The sequence below is a fragment of the Pelmatolapia mariae genome, linkage group LG17 (assembly GCF_036321145.2).
Source record: "Pelmatolapia mariae isolate MD_Pm_ZW linkage group LG17, Pm_UMD_F_2, whole genome shotgun sequence".
In the NCBI taxonomy this organism is placed as follows: domain Eukaryota; kingdom Metazoa; phylum Chordata; class Actinopteri; order Cichliformes; family Cichlidae; genus Pelmatolapia; species Pelmatolapia mariae.
Genome location: NC_086242.1, coordinates 14,781,194 through 14,800,657, shown reverse-complemented (window position 1 = coordinate 14,800,657; position 19,464 = coordinate 14,781,194). Strand labels below are relative to the sequence as shown.

Genomic DNA, 19,464 nt, shown 5'->3' with positions numbered 1-19,464 from the left:
CAACAGCTGACCAGTGGTTCTGCTAACCTCTGCCACTTATAAATGATTAGGTATTTATTGTTTGGCCGGGTGGCCAGCAGACTTGAACCCCAAATGTGTGGGCATATTCTGTATGCAGAAAGCAGGAGTGCAGTTTAATGTGATTGTTATTGGTTATGACATTTAATTCCCATTTGAGAATAACCAGTGTTTTGCTGCAGGCATTTATAAAGGTGCATGATACGATGCTGGCAGATTATTTATATACACAAACGTTTCTGAGCCAGAGACTCGGCGCAGAATCGCTGTCTTTATCAGTCATTACTTATCATATGTTTCGCTGCGGGGGTGTAAATTTGTGCAGCGCCGTTCATTTTCTCAAGAAATGAAATCAAATCTCTTATTTTTGGATCAAATTAAAGCTCAATGAGTCATGTAGCTGCTTCTTTCTTCCACCGCTCTCTCTAGTCAATGTTGAGTCAAGGTCAAGTGAAAGACAAATGGAAGATATCGGCTATATTCTTCTTTTTTGTTCCCAGTTGGGACTGTTGACCTTAAACCAATCTTTATGAGAATACAAATGAGCTTCCATACTTCCATCTGACTTATTTAGATAGATTTATGTTTGCATTTCACAAGCTGAGGCAAACAAATATCAAAAGACTTTAAAAGGGAGCTCCTTCGATCCTACACATCAAAGCCGGTTTACAGGTTTATTGGAGAACTTGTTCTATATGTGGTGAAAATGTTGTATCAAAATTGGATAAATTAAAAACTGTCAGCTGAGGACAAAGGCTACAAGCCTGAAAATGAACCCAAAAAGAGAAGCAGGTTTAGTGGACCCCTGCAGATGTTTCTCATCTGCTCGAGGCTACACTCGCCTAAACTGTCAGAGGTTGACTCGTGATGTGATTGATTAACAGGGTGAGTGTTGTGGTGCACCAGATTGAGGATCTGTGCTCGTGTTTTAATTCTGTTATTTAGTCACAGGTGAAGAGGTGGGGTTGGCATTAGGTGTGGGCAGAGTCTCCTATCTGGTTGTCCTTTCCACACCTGTCCTGGATTGAAACATCATGTGTGGGTATTTAAGGGCCGGAGGTTGCCTCAGTTCCTCGTCAGATTGCCAAATGAAGCTTGGGCCAACCCTGTTACCGGTGATTAGTGTTCTTATTCACCTGTTAACCCTGGTCCCTCTTCTCTTTTCAGTTACCAGTCACATACCCTAGTGAATCATCTGTTTCTCTGAAACTCTCCAATGGATGCATTGGAGAGCAACCTGGGGTTATCTTGGCCAAGGATGTTTGGAATATAGACTGGAGCATAAGAGAATGGAACCACCAACTTTCCAATTAGTAGAGGACCTGCTCTACCTTCTGAGCTATAGTCACCCAAACTGAGGTATTATTAACACTGTCTCTGAGCCCAGCTTTACTTTTTCACCAATTTATGAATAAACACTTGAAAGGCATAAACTCCTCCCTGAGTCTGCTTTCTGGGTCTGTGACAATCCTTAGATGAATATGAAATAAGATCAACTAATGTGAGACTTCAGCAATATTCAGCACTAAATTTATTGCAAGCCACACTGTGTGACACGGATCTAGTAAACTTGGTTAAAAGATCAGGTAAAATCACAGTACCTGGTGAACTGTGGCCTAGAACAGGATTTATGGTCCTGTGTTATTACCCATTTACTTAGCTTGTTAGCTTTTGAGGTACTGCAGCCATGAAACTGCTAACTTATTCCCCATTTTGGAAGTATGATAATCGGGGTCATATGAATGGGGCATCAGTGACACACAGGTCTAGAAAACTGGTCTACAACCATCTGGAAACTAGATTTTTCACTAGAAAAAAATGTGTATCGTGCGAGCGGTTGTTCAAAACCTCCTTTCGATTGCTTTGATCGCTAGCAGATTGCTGCAGTTGTCGGTAGTTTTCATGGACTAATGGAAGTTGTCTGCAAAGGGTGACACAAAACAAAAGAGTTCTCTGTTTGATGTTTGCGTCACACTTTTCCAAATTTTACAGCCCCTTGGTTAGTATTTAGCAAGTCAGCGTCCTCCATGCATACAACAGGCAATCTGCTAGTGACCAAATCAATCACAAGGAGGTTTGTGGTGCAGCACTCTGTTTCTGGCAACGAGCAGCCTTCAGAAACCCAACCAGTCAGGGTATGCACAGTTCTCCCTGACATTCGGCGGTTGTGTAGCATCCATTATGGTGGACGAATCTCAAACAATGTGGACATGATGTTATTCAAGAAACCTTCAACCAACAGAGCCTAAGGAGATGCACTTTATTTGCATTTCTCCAAAAAGCCAAAAGCATGAACCTAATCTCAAAGACTCCAGGTTCACATAGACCAGTTGAAAAGTTGGTGACAGGAAAGTTTATCACAAAGAGGAAAATGTAGATGAAAAGCATGCATACAGTGGCAAGCTTTAATTGCTTTTAATGAAGAAGTTCTCTGTAGAGGACTGCTGTCTTTTCCACAGCAGAGGTTAACATAGTAGACCAGCAAACATGAACAGCAGTAGCCCACATAGTGGTTCGACATACTTTTAGCACCGCTCAAAGGTGACAGTACACAGCTGTAGACACAAACCTGTAAAGCTCAGTGTATAGCGCCTACAGACTACCACTCTAGAAGCTCAGTTTACACAGCTCTTATACCTCTGCTGTTTCTTTCGATGCTGTCCTTGGTGAATGTTCATTTTAAAAAATACACTGCAGCCCTGAACTTTTCCAGACATCCTAGCTGAGGTTTGCATAAGAATGCAAATGTCCAGAAGCAGTCAGATTGGACATTAGCCAGTGTTTAATCTGCCAACTCCCTAGTACAATGTCAGAGAAATGTTCTTCTTAAGAAGAACTCAGTAAATCATCTTAAATGCTTTCACAAAATGAACAAGGTAGGAACAGACCATCTATTTCCTTAGCTGCTTATTCAGCTAAGGCCCATGGGGTAGCTAGACAGGTCACCAGTCACAGGCCCACGACACAGAAAACAATAGAATCACCAATTAACCTTAGAAGTATGCAATTGGACAGAGAGAGGAAGCTGCAGTCCAAAGACATGCTGCCCTCTGATAAACCCACACATTTAAAATTGTCCAAACTAAAATGGACTTTCAGTAAGCGCTTCATTACTTGGCCACAATGCTGCTAACAGATGTATTACAGCACATCTGGGCTCTTTGTCCATGAATTTGGGCCAATACTATAAAAACCTGGGTGTCATTTCTTGACAGCCACCTCAATTGGAATATGAATATCAGTTCAGTTGTCCAGTCATGTTCTGTTTTCTCTTGTAGACCGTTATTAAGTCCTTATACACAAAAACATCTACACAAAACTACAGCTTGTCCAAAATGCAGCAGCCAGAGAGCACATCAGTCATGTTTTAGCTTCTCTTCAGTAGCTACCTTTTCATTTGATGATTGATTTTAAGATTTGATTGATGGGTTTTAAAGCCCGCTGTGGGCTCACAACTAAGCGTATCTCAGATCTTCTGACACCTTATATGGCAGGATACAGCCTGAGATACCCAGCCAGGGTTCTGCCAGGCCTTTCCCAACAATGTAAATTTGTAAATGTGTTTTAAAAGGTGTCATATAAATAAAATCTCTTACTGTTATCACAAATCAGTGTCAGCAAGCTGTGAACAAATCATAAGATAATTATAGTAATAATGCTTGATTCTTGCTTTATTGTCTCTTGGCCTAAAGTTGGCATGGGAGGGGAAAATGGCCACAGGGTACATGCTTCACTGGAGTAAATGTTTCTCAGTCACCTGTATATGAAAAATACTTTATTTTAAAACAATTGGTATGTGTGCAGTATTTTAGCACCGGGTGTAGGAGGTGGTGTTTGTATGTAGGATGGTAAATGGAGTGGTACTTATAGAGTGTCTTTCTACTCGCTGCTACACTCTGGTAGATGTCTCATCCTTCACTCTAAGCGCTTTCTAACATTCATACACACGGATGTATCAGGGTTCAGTATCTTGCCCAAGGATACGTCTACATGTGGGCTGGAGGAGCCAGGGATTGAGTCACCAACATACCCTCTGAGCCACAGCTGTATCCTGCTTGTATTCTATTGTGACTTTAATAAGGACTCTTGGGAGATATAAATCTAAAGGGGATCCAAATAAACAGAAAACAGAAAAACAATAAAATGTACAGAAAACACATCTGTGATAAATGAAAGGGGTAAAATAAGAAACTATTTCACTATTAAACTCCCTGCTGCTGCTTTCCTGTATGTACAGAAATAGTTTGTTTTGGATGGAACTCTCTGCAAAGAGGAGAAGAACTAAGAAATAATTAAAGGCGGGAGGAAACAGCTCACTCAGTACTATACATCATTACATTTCTTTGTGTGAGTTTTTGTTTTCTTATTATTTAACGTGCTGGCTGGGATTGAAGATAAAACCTTCCCTGTGTCATTAAATGAGCAAAAGAAGAATTTGCATTTTCCAGTTTATGTTTAAGCACACCACAGGAAACACTGAGAAGTTATAAAATCAACGATATATTGAATTGAAGTGGAAGAAACTAGGAAGATATAAGCTTTTGTTAAGATCTTCCATCTGTATTTTTGTACTTAAAATCGCTGTCTGTGTATGAAGAGAGTTCATTCACAGCTTCAGGTTCGGGGGGAATGAGTTCTCTGAAAGCAAAATGAAAATATTAGCATGCCTTCATTATTTCATTCTTGAGGGTTTAGTACAATGTTTGGAGCTGAAGATTTAGTCTCCTCAAGGCTGTTGCCAGCCCACCTACACCACAGACAGTTATATAATGTTTTACAAGGGCTTTATTAACCAGAGAGAGTCTCTGACAAAAGGTCTCATCAGACAAAATCTACTCAATTTGGGCTCAGTGGCTTAACCTGTTGCAGATTGTGACCATTTTTTTTTCTGTTTTACAGTTCAGGGTCAACTAATTTACATCTGTAATTTTATGTAAACTACATGTTTTTACTGTTGTTTTTGAAGTGAAAAAGCACTCCAACCTCTGAATTTGTTGGTGCCTTAAAACAATGTACAGATGTTTTGTGCCAAAAACTATACAAGTCCACACCCTGACTGGGAGATGAGGGTAAAATCTGTGCTTTTAAACAGTTTTAGGTTATAACATTTTGCTCACTGGACTCTTCTCACTCACCCCCAGAGTTCCTCTACAAGCCATCTTTCCAAACTTCCACCTGTAGTCATGCCTCTTACCTGCAGCCAGCTGCATCCAGCCGCAGATCTTGTACACGGTGCCGGTGCTACAGAAGAAGAAGAGCGCGAAGCAGGTGATGCAGGTGAGCACCAGCACCATGGACATGCCGATGAAGAAGGAGGCAGCTTTGAACGCACCGGAGGGGATGCTGCTGAACTCGGTGAAGCTGCCCTGACAGGTCAAGTCCCGGGACAGCCCGTTTCCAATGCAGTAGTGGAACAGACCGAAGTAGCCCGCCTGCGGCGTATCCACGCCATCCCCGATCCAGTACGGCTGGATGAAGCACACCACGGTGACGATGGCGAAGAGGATGGTGAAGATGGCCCATAGGACGCCGATGGCGCGGGAGTTTCGCACGTAGTTGGTCTGGTAGATCTTGGCAGCCTCGGATGCGGGGAGCATGGTGGTGGTCGTGCTGGGGGCCCCGGGGACCATAATGTGAGGGTGGTCTGCGCGGTCCTCAGGATCTATCAACCTCCTCAGCAAACTAACATCTGCTTCATCTGACCACAATATCCCGCACAACTTCTCCCTGATTTTTTTCCCCTCCTGTCTGTTCAGTCACAGTTATCACAGCATCACTACGCTCTCATCCGTGGCAAGGTCGGGGTTTGATTTCTTCTTGCTTTTCACTCATTAGTCGGCAGAATCAAGACATGCGCTCCAGGGAGAAAAAAAGACGAGCTCTGGGAATCCAAAATTTAGGAGATTTCTTCCATATTTGCCTTCATGTGTAGGTTATGTTAAAATGTCTCTGCCTGAATCGTATCCGCTGTTCCGATAAACCGTCTCAGCTGTGTGCACGGCTCTCCCTGAAATGGTCAGCCCGTTCTCGACACCGACAGACCGACAGCGCAGCTGAGCTCCTATTGAATTAGAGTTGGAGGATAGCCTCGGATATTACAGGGCCAACCCACATCCCTTAATCCCACTCTGACGTACAGTCACCCGCGAAATCTTAAACAGACACTGATTTTTTTTTTTCCTTTTAGAGCGAAGCGATTTTTACGCCTGATCACTGCGACAATAATTGTGGATTAGTGGATATAAACGCATCTGCTATTCAGATATTGATAATCAGATGCCAAGATGCACGGTCTTTTCTCCAATGTTCTACCTAGATTGTGTACATTGTTTAAGCTGTAGCCCATTTTCTGGTCTGTGATATTAAGCTTTTTGAGCACAAAGACTAGATCAGTAGGCTACAACAACGATTTATTATATGTATTTCTTGCAACTGGCAAAAATAAATAAATAACAAGAAAAATAATAATGATAAACTCACATCAAGAACGAAACGTGCAGAATATTACGTCTTTTTCATCATTATTTTGCTAAATATAATATTACATTAAGAATGTGGCTGGAGATTATGTATCCGAGTGAGTGATTAGCTAGAGAGAAAGAAACAACATTTAAAAAAAAAGCATCAAATTGACATAATATATACTTTTAATATTATGATGTGGCTATACCTTCTTCTGTTTTGGTTATGTTAGTGTACTACCAGTGACTAAATCGTGCAATGTACCAGATTACATCAGATGTTACCCATAGATTACTAGAATGTATGTTTATAAGTGTGTGAAAGCACAATTAAATATGTTGCAGCATGTAAGACTTGCTTTGATCCACGTTTATTGGGAAATATCGCAAATACTTACTTTGAATCCGCAGTAAATTTATAATGTTCTTGTTTCACTCCCAAAACTACATTACCCAGAATTCGTGTCTCACTTGTGATTCGACAGCATGTGACGCAATCTGAAGGCGCGCGCGAAACTCCAGCAAGTGGTCTTGACTGAGTTTAAGGTGTTTCGGTCTTTAACTGAAGATTTCTTCGCATTTTAAGTCTTAAAGACATTTTATTTACCGGCATGAATGTTTCCTTAGCACCCTATGGTTTTTACAGCACATAATTTTTGATGATATTACTCCTATGACTCATTTTTTTGTCTGAACAACGGAGTTCATTCGTCGTCTGGTTGGAGTTGGACGAGCTGAAGCTAACGTCAGTCAGCTTGTTTTTAGCCGCACTCTGCTGAGCTCACCTTTAAACGTAAACGGTGTGGTGGTAGCATGACGGCGCTGTTGCAGCACCCGGGATACGATGAGGAGAGGTTGAAGGGGGTAGCAGAGAAGTTGCCCTGCAGAGAGGTCCAGGCTGGAATGTTGCTGTCGCTGATGGGGCAGGTAAGAAGTCTCCACTCATCTCCGTTTAATGTTTTAAAGTATACCACATTAAAAGACGCATATACACATGCTAAATCAGTTTTTAATGTACTAAAAACTCAGTGTTTTATGTGTTTGATTTAAAAAGTTTTATCACTGATATATGATGCATTAAAGACACCATTTTCACTCTTTTACAATTTTCCTGTATTTTTATTATTATTACTATTATATTTTTTGTTTTTATAGAAAAAGTATAGGAAAAATAAAAATCATTTTCCTAAACCCTAAATCTCAATATCTCAGTAGCTCAATCTCATTTTCTTATTTCTAGGGTTAAGTTTTGCATTATTTCTGTTATCCAGTGTAATTTAGTAAATATGTCGACATATTTGGATCATCTGATGAGATTTCCCTTTAAAATTCACTGTTCAAAATGTTTATCTTAGATTATAAAAAATTGGATGAATGCAGGTCTGAAGCTTTGGACAGTTTAGTACCAGTAATTGATGTCTGTCTTGGATTAAAATCATTGATAGATATGCAATTTATTTTATCCTTGTTATAAAAATTAATTACTTGTCATTTGATCTCACTCAGGGTTTTAAATAGATTCGTTAAGTAAGCTGAGGCTATGAGCTGTTAGCACTATGGCTGATTACTGACAGTAACACTGGATTTAATCATATCAGAGCTTGGCTGTTATTACTTTGCGATGTGCTGATGAAAGCTGATAGAAGGTTTAAGTGGATAGTGGTCTTGATCGAGTGAGACAGTTCTACTGAGTGTAAAGATGCTGAATTTTGTTCTTCCAGCCGCACCAGTACAGCTACCCTTCAATCTTCATTTACGGTCATCAAGCCTCAGGGAAAAGCCACGTGATGCACGTTTTGATGAAGGAGCTGGAGGTGAGGGAGATATCTGCTATTTAGTGAACGTTCTGAATAATGTTCTTATGTGTGCATGGTACAGGGCCCTGTATTTAAAACCATAAAATAAAAACTAACTTCACTCTTAATTCCCCTCATACACGGCAGGTAAAAGTGCGATAAATGACAGACAGCTAAATATGTTTGCACTGGCAGTTACTTGACTTAGAAAAATTTGACTCATGGACTCCTTTAAGCCTTTATAACTTTAATAAAAAAGTTGACACTTGCGTTATTAAGAACTTTTTCTTTATTCAATCACTTAAAGAGTCCTTGGAAATACTTGGCTTTACTGAAAGTACAAAATCACACAAGAACACAAATCTTTCTTTGCATAGTTTGAATGTGTGTAAGATGCATTTTTCCCTTAAAATCACTGGGAAAAAACATTAGAAGAAAAGCAACAATTTTACTGCTAGCATTCTTGTATAAATTACATTTAAAGATCAAAGACATTCAGATGTTTTTCTCTCTTTGCACACATACTTTATGCCAATGCACTCAGTATAGATGGGTAATGGCTACCAAAGAACTCCCTTTCTTAGAAAGCAGCTATTTTCTTTTTTTTAAAATATCCAGATAGTCCCATTGAGACTCGGTGTCTCATTTACAAGAGAGACCCGTTTCATCTGCAGTGAGTTCTACTGTAATTTTGTGCAGAGCCTGTTGTTAAACATTTAAAGGAGACAACCTGAACTGTGGTGCATGCCAGCATGCTATCCTGTGCCATTGAGGGTGTCCATATCGCAGCAAAATAAATGTGGGGCAAAGCGTATGTTACTCTGGATCAGACCTGGACTTCCAAGAAACCCTCACCACCTTCAAAGAGATATCTGGCAAATGTAAAACTCATAGCATACTTTGTTTTACAGTTTAATGATACTCCATTAATGATCACACCTCGCATAGCCACAAAAATGTGACTTGACAACCTGGAAGTCTTCTTCTTCTTTTTTCTTCTTTTTTAAAAAAAAATTCAAATACGGAGAATTTATAGCCTTCTTAGGACTATTGTTTCTTAAATTACTTGTTCCTGATCTTTTTGGTTCCGGCAGTTTCTGAATAATGTTTTACTCCCATCGGGTGGTTTCTCACAATGTGGAAATTAAATTGCCAACTAGGGCTGCAGCCGGTAATGCAGATTAATCCCTGATTATGATTATGTTTATTATAGATGAATCCACTGATTCATTTAATGATTAAACAATGAGTCATTTGGCTATAAAGTCCTGGGGAAAACAAGGAGTGACCTCTTAAGTTGGACCTCAAGATATTCAAAGTTATCTCTCTAATGAACCCACTGTTTATTTAACTTGTCATTGCTTTAAATAGGTAACACAAAATTATGTAATTTGTACATATTTAGGGTCCAGTGCAGTCAGTAGATTAAGTCAACACAGTGTGAAGATGTGTATCATCTCCACAGACATCAGACTGATTCTCTTTCATGCTTCCTTTTCCTTCTCTCTGCAGCTTCCTCACGCCACAGTGAGCTGCGTCGAGTGTGTTTCTATTGCGTTGCTGTTTGAACAAGTGCTGCTGTCCTTCTTTGGCTGCGATGCCGCCTCTCTTCTCCCCCGCAGTCCCTCCCTGTCTGACTTTGTCCGTGTCTACAGACAGCAGTGCTCCCAGTCTCCTGCCAAGCAGACGCGATACATTGTGAGTGCCGTGCACTTTACACACAACCACTCCTCACTTGGCATACGAGATTATCCCTAATCCCATGGCATGTCAGATTATTTATTCCTCGCCTGTGTCACCTGAATGTTTGTGTGATGATATGATTAGTAGTGATAACAAGTGCAAATAGATGCTAAACAAAGCTGCAGATGCATCAGCCTGGAGAAAACAAGTGTAATTTTCAGTCAGAACAGGAGTGGGTTTAATCAGTAATGCTCTCTGATAAGACACCCATTCACTGCCTGTATTATAAATGCTATAAAATGATATCAAATTAACATTAACTGTGTAATTTGTAGGTAATGGAGAAAGCCGAGCTTCTGAGAGATACTGATGCCAGTCTCCTCTCTGCTCTCCTGCGTCTTCAGGAGCTGGTGAGAAAGTGCTGCATGCTCTTTGTGTTACCTATAAAGTGAGTTGCTTTATTGTTGTTACTCTGTGCGGATGATGAAGAGGGGACTGGAGGAGCCTCATTTGTAATGGATGACCTTGAGCTGAGTGTGTGGTGCTTTTTAATGCTATTAAGGAAGGAAGGATGGCAACCACTCACAGCATTTTAATTAAAAACACCAAAAGTAAAAAGACTTATGTGATTATTTGTGTTTCATCCCAATGAAAGCTAAGTGCTTAACGGTGGATTGTGAGCGTTAAGAGGAACCTGTCTTTTTAATGGCTTGCTGCTTCAGTGCTGCCACACGGGATTTTGAAGTGATAATTAGGATGCAGATTTACACTTACGTGGAGGACGGGAGGATGATGAGGAGTTGTTTCATCTCTAAACTTCGGGAAAAAATGTAATAAAACATTAACAGGAAAGACATAAAATGTGTGTGTGTTACTGACATGCAGAAAATAAACTGGCTTAAGTTTTCCTATGTTTCCTACACGAGAAAAAAAGAAGGTGACTGGTGCAGTTTTCCAGTTTCTGTCTATCATCCATGCATCCTTTTTCTGAACTTTTTAACCAGTTCAGGGTCACAGAGTGGCTGGAGCCCATCCCATTTTTCAAAACAGGCAGGTTGTAACTTGACAAGGTTAGCAGCTCATCACAGGGCTAAAAGAAAAAGAGAAGGACGCTGAAGTACCCAGACCAAAAACCACTACCATGCCAAACCCCGATAAACGTTCAAGAAGTGCTTCAACTCTAGATTAATGGTCTTGTGTCTAAACACATAGTAGTTATAGCGATTAAGGCTATTTCTTGCATTAGGTAACAGTGGTGGTCACAGTGGACATATTTTATTGATGTTCAGAGATCCCTTTTATCTCTGCACATTATATATGCACTTTTCAATGATGCAGCAGACTTTTAGCATTAATAGCAAATTATGTTGTCATCTCTTGGTTATAGGCCTCTGCAGTATTAAAGGCACTGTGTGTGTTTAAATTAAGTATGCTTAACTGCAGGTGGTGTTTGTAGGTATGATATGCACCTGCATGCTTACAAATTGACTTTAATAATAAATCTTAGGCCTTAAAGGGAATCTAAGTAAACAAATAAAATGAACTGCAGGATAAATCTTGCATACAATGAGGTAGTGCTGGGCGATATGGAAAAAATGTTTATCACGATATGAATTATTTTATATCACGATAACGATATATATCACGATATACCACCTGACCTGTGGTCATCTGGAAAGTATGCAGTCTGTAAACAGCGAGTGGAGAGGGTGCAGTCTTTGATTTGAGTTACCGTAAAGCATGTCGCAAATCCGGGTGCACGTAAAGCAGCACCATGTCGCAAAACCACAAGACGGAGTTTCTTTGCGAAAAATATCATTTTTTTTATACTTTATTTTCTCTTGCATAAAGTTAAGGGTATGTATAGTGAGAAGACAACACTAATATATTTGCCACAGGCTATTTAACCCTTTAAGACCTACCATAGAACCAAGTCCGCCAGAGCTTATCTTTATGTTTTTACATGCTGTAGTGCCATTTGTGGGAGCATTTCAAGTTGCTATACATCAATACAACCGTTATAGCCCAAATTTTAATAATATGTATGCATTAATTCCATAGTAATTACATAAATTGCAAAAAAATGCAATAAACTACAAAAAAATTGAAAATCTTTTTTTTTTTACATATATTTCTAGTTAGAGAAATTTAAGAGGCTTATCCCTCAAAACTGTAAATACAAAAAAGTTGCACAAAATAGTTTCCAACCACGAGAAATTTATTTTGAGTGTCTTCATAGTTGTATTTTTGAGATACACAAATTTTTATATACTACAGGGAAAATGAATAAATGCAAATTTGCAAAAATACAGCATGTGCATCAAAATAAACTATTTCCAACAGTGTAATTTGACTTCTAAGCATCCCAGAAACGATACAGAAAAGCATAAAGTCAAACATGACTTTTAAAAACACCAACATAGGCTTTGAAGCTAAAAAACTACATTTCCGCGAAAATAACGTCACTTCCAGTTTCGGACAGGTAATGGCGGACATGCGATAGTTCGCGCTGACTTATATTCCAAGTAGGAAGTGTTATGAACAGCTGATCGGATCGGCAAAGCGTGTTAATGGAATATTATGTTTTTGTTCCTGCAAGTCTGGAATATTATGTTTTTGTTGCTGGAAGTGCTTTTTATGCAATTTTTGCAAAGCCATATGTGGAAGGAAACCGTGACCTTGGGCAAGCTAATGGAATAAGATGTAAGTACAACTCCTCCGGTTTCATATGCAAAAAAAAAAAAAATATTGCGCTACCTTACCTGGTTCCAGTTCTACAGGAATTTAAAAATAGTTAGGCAAAACGGAGTGTGCCTGCTCCGACCGGTTGTAAAGGGTTAATGATATATTTTATGTAATAATTTATAAAATTAGGGTTAGAAACGATAGAAGACAAATGGCACGATAGACACTTTTCTATCGTCCACACGATATATATCGTCATATCGCCCAGCACTACAATGAGGAATAGGGAGGTTTGAAGATGCTTGAAGGGATAGCCCTAACCACACTACCACTGTGCTGTCTTTCTAACATATCCTCTGTAATCCTACTTCTGTTGCACCCTGATGGAGATGGGATTCCTTATATACTGATGATTTAATTATGATATAGGAGGAGGCATCTGCCTAGGACGTATCCTGGGTGAGGTGTATATGACATGGCCTACTGGAGAAGACCCTCGCGTTTACTCAGGACAACCTTGGCGGACTTTCAGAAAGTTCAGATGTACCTTTAGAAGAGCTGGAGGTAGTGGCTAGGTAGAGGGAGGTCTGGTATCTCTGCTTAGACTGTTGCTCCTAAGACCCACAACTGGATAAACAGCAGAAAATGGATTGATGTTTTCAAGTAAAGCATCTGAACTGTTGTGTATGCCATTTGTAGATGCAGTACTTCTTCCTGTATTGTGGCTGTTTTAGCTTTAAAGTGAATTATTCCTTTTAATTTTTCCCATATATTTAGAGACTCAAATTAAGAAGGTCTTTTATTATATGCTTATAAAATATTGTTCTCTTTAAGGAAAAAACTGAACTATATTCAATTTTAAATCACACGTAAGAAAAAACCTACAAAATGTTCACATTTGAAAAGCTGAAACCTGTGAGTGTTTGTTGTTTCTGCTTAATCAAAAATGCTTTCATTTGTTTTGTTTAGTCAACATGTCCAGTAAGAACTTAATCAAGCAAACAAAGCTAAACATCTAAATATATAAAACACATGAATTAACTGAGGAAAGAGGTCTGTAACTGTGAAGTTCTCAGAGTCTTCATCTCTCTGAGCTCCCTCATCCTAACTACATACATCTGTTCTTCAGGTTGGGGACAACGTTACCGTCATCTTGCTCAGTGAAATCGCCTGGGACAAGTTCAGACCAAACACAGGCTGCTTTGAGCCGCTTCTGCTGCATTTCCCTGACTACAGTAAAAGTATATAATCCTTCTCACGCATGCTACGCCAGCCAGTGTCACAAGTAACTCACAACACGCTGTATATTGATGACGCACGGTCAGCATATGCAGCGTGAGATGTGACATTTGTACCTGTGATACTGTTCTCACACTCCAGGCAGCGACTCTGGGGAAAATGTTGTGTTATTAAGAACCACTGTATAAATTCAGCACTTGGAGTGTGAATGAATCATTTTACTTTATATTTTGAGACTTGGCTGGTTTTTGGAGAAGCTTTATTTCTTGTTCCTTAAACCGTTTGTAGGTGAGCTGCAACAGATTTTGTCCCAGAACGTGCATCCTTCATATTCAGCTGGGTTTTACTCTGCGTACATCAACATCCTGCTGGGAGTCTTCTACTCTGTCTGTCGAGACCTCAGAGAGCTGCGACACCTGGTCAGAAACACACGTTAACAAGTCGTTGCATTGATTATTTTTAATTCTTCCATCTATTTTCTCATTTTCTTTTGTTCTTTTCTACTAGGCTGCCCTGAACTTTTCAAAGTTCTGTGAGCCTTTGGCAGAAGGGAAAGGTAATTGTGAGGAGGTCTTTTCATTCATCTGAAAAGAACACACTAAAACACACACTACCTGTATAAAGTTGTCATGGAAACTGTAATAGCAGATGTTGGCAGAATACTTACACATCCAGCAGACACCGAGGATCATTAGCTTTTAGTTGTAGATGTGTTTGTGTAAACTTGGCAGCTTTGAAGCCAGATTTCTACATAAAAGTTATTGATTTTTAGGTCAGTGTTGATTTAACTTATATAGTACCTAACTGATAGCAAAAAATCTTATTTTCAAGGCTCATAATGTTCAGTTCTATTTCATAGAAATGTGTCAATTCAGTTACATGTAGCAGTGCTGAGGTCTTCATCGTTATGTTGTTCAGAGCTGTTTTGCATGAAAAACCAGCTAAAAAAACATTTCATGCTCTAAAGCTGACATTTACAGTGGCCAGAAACAGACCTAATGCTACTAATCATTGCTTTTGTGACAACTTGCAGTCAGATGCCATCTTGAGAGAGACTCTGGGGCCTCAAGATGGAGATAAAACAGCAATAAGACAGAGTCAGACTGCTATCAGTTTGAGACTAAATGAGGTCAAGCTGGAAATTGCATTTAATCTGCGATTAACTGTGATAAATTGGCCCAGATCACATATCTGTTGCAAAGCTTTTTCCGTTTGTGGAGACAGAAACTCTCATTGTACAGAAATTCAAACTAGTTACACTCAGAGTCCAGCCAAAACCTCAAACAGCTGCTGCAGGATGGTGATTTAACTGCAGAATGACAAAGGTGCTGGACAATCTTGCTTTAATATAGGAGTATAACCTGAATACAGTCAGTTGGCACCTAAGTTGTTTTCTATTGAGATTAGCCTCCTATTTCTAAGAGATGCATCACAGGCAAGTTGCGCTCATTGGAGTAGATAGAGTCAAATTGCAGTGTGTTGGCAGTCTGTCTACATATTAAATTAGAAGGCAGTTTTTTACAACCCTTTGCCAATATATCTGAGAGTGATCACAGCCAGTCCAGATCACCTTGCAATCTAAAAGTGGTCATTGACAAAGTGACATTGCTGCATGCTCATCTTCTGGTCAACCACTTGGTCACTGCAACTATTTCCGATTGGTCGCCGAATGTGAAAAGTTCAATGTGATCACCTGGTAACCACTGATTCTTTATAGTCAAAATTAGTTTACTGTCCTATTTTAACTCAAGTGTGTCTTTATCTCTGGTAAAAAAAAAATGGTCAAAATTTTATAATACAAATTACTTCCCAATATAATGTGAAACTATGACTTTGCATACCTGGAATTCTGCCTCTAACCAACCAAAAACATCTATTCAGATGATGTAAACCCTCAGACCAAACAATGTTGCCTTAAAAATAAAAATAATAGAGCAAAACTGTTGTATTGCTCTGGGCTGCCTTCATTTGTACAGTTGTACCCAGTAAAGAGGCCACTGAGTGTATATTTCCTGAGTGTATGCTATGAGCGATGTTGTGAAGGCTCCCCTTTGTGCCATAACTGTCTTTGTGTTTATTTTCTTTGATTCAATGATGGTAATTTTCAGGCTACTTCATGTTGTCTTCAACAAGCTTCGAAGACAAAAACAAGAAGCCCACGCGGGTAAATCACAGTCCCTGCTTTTAAACCCCATGGGGTAGCTCTACATTTCTGATATACTGTAGCTTCAGAGGCTCCTCATATTCCAGACACTAAAATAAATTTGAAGTTTAGAAATCCTATCTTGTCTCTTTTTTGGTCTATTGTGAAAACAGTATGTGGATGTTTGTCCGTTTGATGCTTCGGCTTCTCTCTGGTTGCCCGCTGTGATTGGAAATGAGTGTTATGAGAGTAGAGTTTGGAGACTGTCAGCACATAAAAAAAATACCCAAAAAGCTCGCAGGAAATCTGTGAAATAGCTGAGCCGAGTGTTCATTCTCAGCTGGTTAAAATATTGATCTGTGCTGCTTTAATTGCTTTGTTTCTACAAATGTTTTTGAGGTTTTCCTGCTGTTTTTCCACCACTTTCTGATGGCGTTTGTAATTATGCTATGTGTTTAGTGAAAGAGACTGACACCCACAAGCTGTGGAAACACATTGAGCCACATTTGAAAAAAGCCATGCAGACGGTTTACCTTCGAGAGGTGTCCAGGTCTGAACTTTTTGCATTATTTTGCTATGTGCTGCTTTTCAGACTATTAATGGGGTTTTTTAGCCTCATCATCCATGTGTGTTCTCTGTCCTCTGCTCAGTCTGCAGTGGGAGCAAATGCAGCAAATGGAGGAGGAGGAGGCCGGAGCCTTGCGAGGTATTTGCACTGAGCTCTACTGATGTCGATTACAGAGCAGATGTCAAACTGTGAAACACTGGTCACTTACGCTCAATTTCTTTTCTTCTATGCAAGAAAACAGAATTTTAGTGCAGGAAAGAATATGATGACGTGGACTTATTGCATTTATTTTGTCTTCTGAAAGGTTTATCAGCTCACACTCATGTTGAATTGCCTTATTACTCCAAGTTCCTGTTGATTGCTGCCTATCTGGCTTCCTACAACCCTGCACGCACAGATAAACGCTTCTTTTTAAAGGTAAAGGAATATAATAATAATAATAGTAATACTTTTTTTATGTTCAGCCATATATACACTGTAATGTGAAAATTTCTTATAATGAGGTCAGCACAAGTACAAAGTTTGCAGTGAGTCAAAAGTTCTTGGCTGTGTGATGTTAGTGAGAATGAATATCCCAAATATGCTCATCTTTGGGAGAAAAATACTTTTATTAAGCTTTTTTGGGCGGGATTTTTTGTTTTCTTAACCTTCTCGCCTAAGTCATGGTTTTGTGAATGAACCAAATGAATCACATCTTCTGTTTCTGCTCAACAGCACCATGGTAAAATAAGAAAAACAAACTTCCTGAAGAAAAATGAAAAGGTGATTATTCTGACATAACTCTTACATCTTCGTTGATTTCATTTGGAAACATTTAACACAATGTTTATATCGATCTGTCTCTCTTCTAGACAAGTAATCACCTTCTGGGTCCAAAGCCCTTCCCTCTGGACCGCTTGCTTGCCATTTTTTACAGTGTGGTGGACAGCAGAGTCGCCCCGACAGCGAGCATCTTCTCACAGGTCAGTCTGGTTTAAAGCCGTCGAGAGTTGCTGTTTGTGCCAACTTTCACTAAAAATTCAGACCCCTGAGAGGATTGGCTGTCTTGAATCTCTAACAATTGTGGATAATATTTCTTAATGATGGACTTTGGACTTTTTGGGAATGGTCTTAAAACCCTTCCCAGATTGATGGGCAGCCACTGTTGCTTTTTTAGCTCGTTCCCCATAAAGATGACATTTGACAACAACGTCAGTAGATACGCAAGCGGGACATAGTTGACATTTTTCCTCCTTGGCACTGTGCTGACACATCTGAATGCTTGAGACCTGAAGGCTGCCAAAACTTCTGCTTTTATGGAGGTGCCCACATTTACTGAGCACATTTGATTAGCAGCTGGCTGCTACTCACCCTCTTAATTCCTATTCCTGGCTTAATTTTTGTTAAACAAATAATGGCGCTAATATGTCATGTATTGTTGTTCATCTGTTGTTGTGTTTAAATGATTCTATAATGTGGTATGGAACAAATAATTTGAATTAAAGAGTTTGTGTTTTCATTTCCACTGAACTGTGTGCACTAAGATAACTTATCTAAAAATATTTCATTTCCTAAGAGATCTGATAATATTTCTCTCCTTGACTTGTTTAAACACCACCACGTAGTTATGTCAGAGCTCTGCAATAGTCTGTTTCCCCTCATTTAGTCCTGAAGTGTAGTTTTTTTTCCCCTGCGAAATCCTGAAGTTGGCCTCAGGGTACGACCCAATATAGAAAATAATTTCACACTTTTTTTCCAATTTGCCTGATAAGCCACTGAACGGGAATGTACACTGTTATAACAAAAGGATGGTAAAGGATTTTTTTTGTTTTCTGTGTGTAACAGTGCAGTGTTTCATGTTAAATCAAGCCTTTTAAATGGTTTCCTAGCCATATGGTCAAAGGCAGCTAAACACAGACCTATCTATGGACCCAAGCATGAAATGGTTTTAGGCAATTAGGCTCGCCCCATATCTGTGTGACTGGCTACCATCATTTAATGGCTCTGCTTCAAAGTGGAGAAGCTGTGTTTTAAGAAGTGGAGCAGAGACTCATTTTGGTTTTCCTCTGTCCCCGTTTAGATTTCCTCACTGGTGACCCTGCAGCTGCTGGCTCAGGTCAGTCATGACGACCAGCTCGACGCCCCGAAGTACAAATGTGCCGTTTCTCTGGACTTCATTTGCGCCATATCCAGGTCGGTGTGCGTGTGTGTGTGTGTGTGTGTGTGTGTGTGTGTGTGTGTGTGTGTGTGTGTGTGCATGCTCGTCCTTTTAATGCACATGAATGAGACTGACTGAATTATTCAAGTGAACTGACCTTTTACAGTTTTCCTTTTTTTTTTTTCACTGAAAATCTGCTTTGTGTGATTTATCTTCCAGGACGGTGAACTTTGATATTGTCAAGTATTTGTACGACTTCCTGTGAGCCTGCGGTGCATAAATAGAGAGATGACACGCAGTGACAGTCAGACAAAGGCACATTTGTTTCTGGAAGAACTCACCTAAGGACAAGCATTTGGAAACACAAGAAGCTCCAGGAGGAAATTAATCCAATTATTTCGCTGCCCCCTTGTGGTTGATGAATGAGCTCCTTGTTTAAATGTTTGTATTTGTAGAAAATAAATCTTTGTAACTTGAAACTTTATTTTGGTTTAGTTTTGTGGTTACATTTTCAGTGTGTTCATAACAAATATACTAGAGATTTATTTTCTTTTTTAGCATATTGCAAACATCTAGTTTAGGCTTTAGTATAGCAAAGAAGTTAGTGCATACTCTGTTTGTTACGCTTTAAATAAGGAAAAGGAAAAACAAAACTGGTGTGCAGCTGTAGAAGCACTGATGCAAAGTGATACTGGCACCATGCAGGTGAGTCATTGTCCTTGCTCAAAGGCGGG

The 19,464-nt window shown here is 39.5% G+C and overlaps 2 protein-coding genes across 2 annotated transcripts in view; one reads left to right on the top strand and one right to left on the bottom strand.

Moving 5' to 3' along the window:
• Window positions 1–6,098, bottom strand: part of lhfpl3 (LHFPL tetraspan subfamily member 3) — a 55,001-nt gene extending 48,903 nt beyond the window's left edge. Inside the window, exon 1 of the mRNA XM_063500994.1 lies at window positions 5,213–6,098. Coding sequence (XP_063357064.1) covers window positions 5,213–5,648 — 436 coding nt within the window. The 5' untranslated portion in view covers window positions 5,649–6,098. The remainder of the gene's footprint in view (window positions 1–5,212) is intronic.
• An 887-nt stretch (window positions 6,099–6,985) lies between these two features.
• Window positions 6,986–19,203, top strand: orc5 (origin recognition complex, subunit 5). Its single transcript, XM_063501050.1, has 14 exons — window positions 6,986–7,406; window positions 8,201–8,293; window positions 9,788–9,973; window positions 10,294–10,368; window positions 13,773–13,884; window positions 14,171–14,301; window positions 14,390–14,438; window positions 16,485–16,575; window positions 16,676–16,731; window positions 16,898–17,010; window positions 17,308–17,355; window positions 17,445–17,555; window positions 18,653–18,765; window positions 18,950–19,203. The coding sequence occupies exons 1-14, from the start codon at window positions 7,293–7,295 to the stop codon at window positions 18,993–18,995; spliced, it is 1,338 nt and encodes a 445-aa protein (XP_063357120.1). The 5' UTR covers window positions 6,986–7,292; the 3' UTR covers window positions 18,996–19,203.
• Window positions 19,204–19,464: the final 261 nt, after the last annotated feature.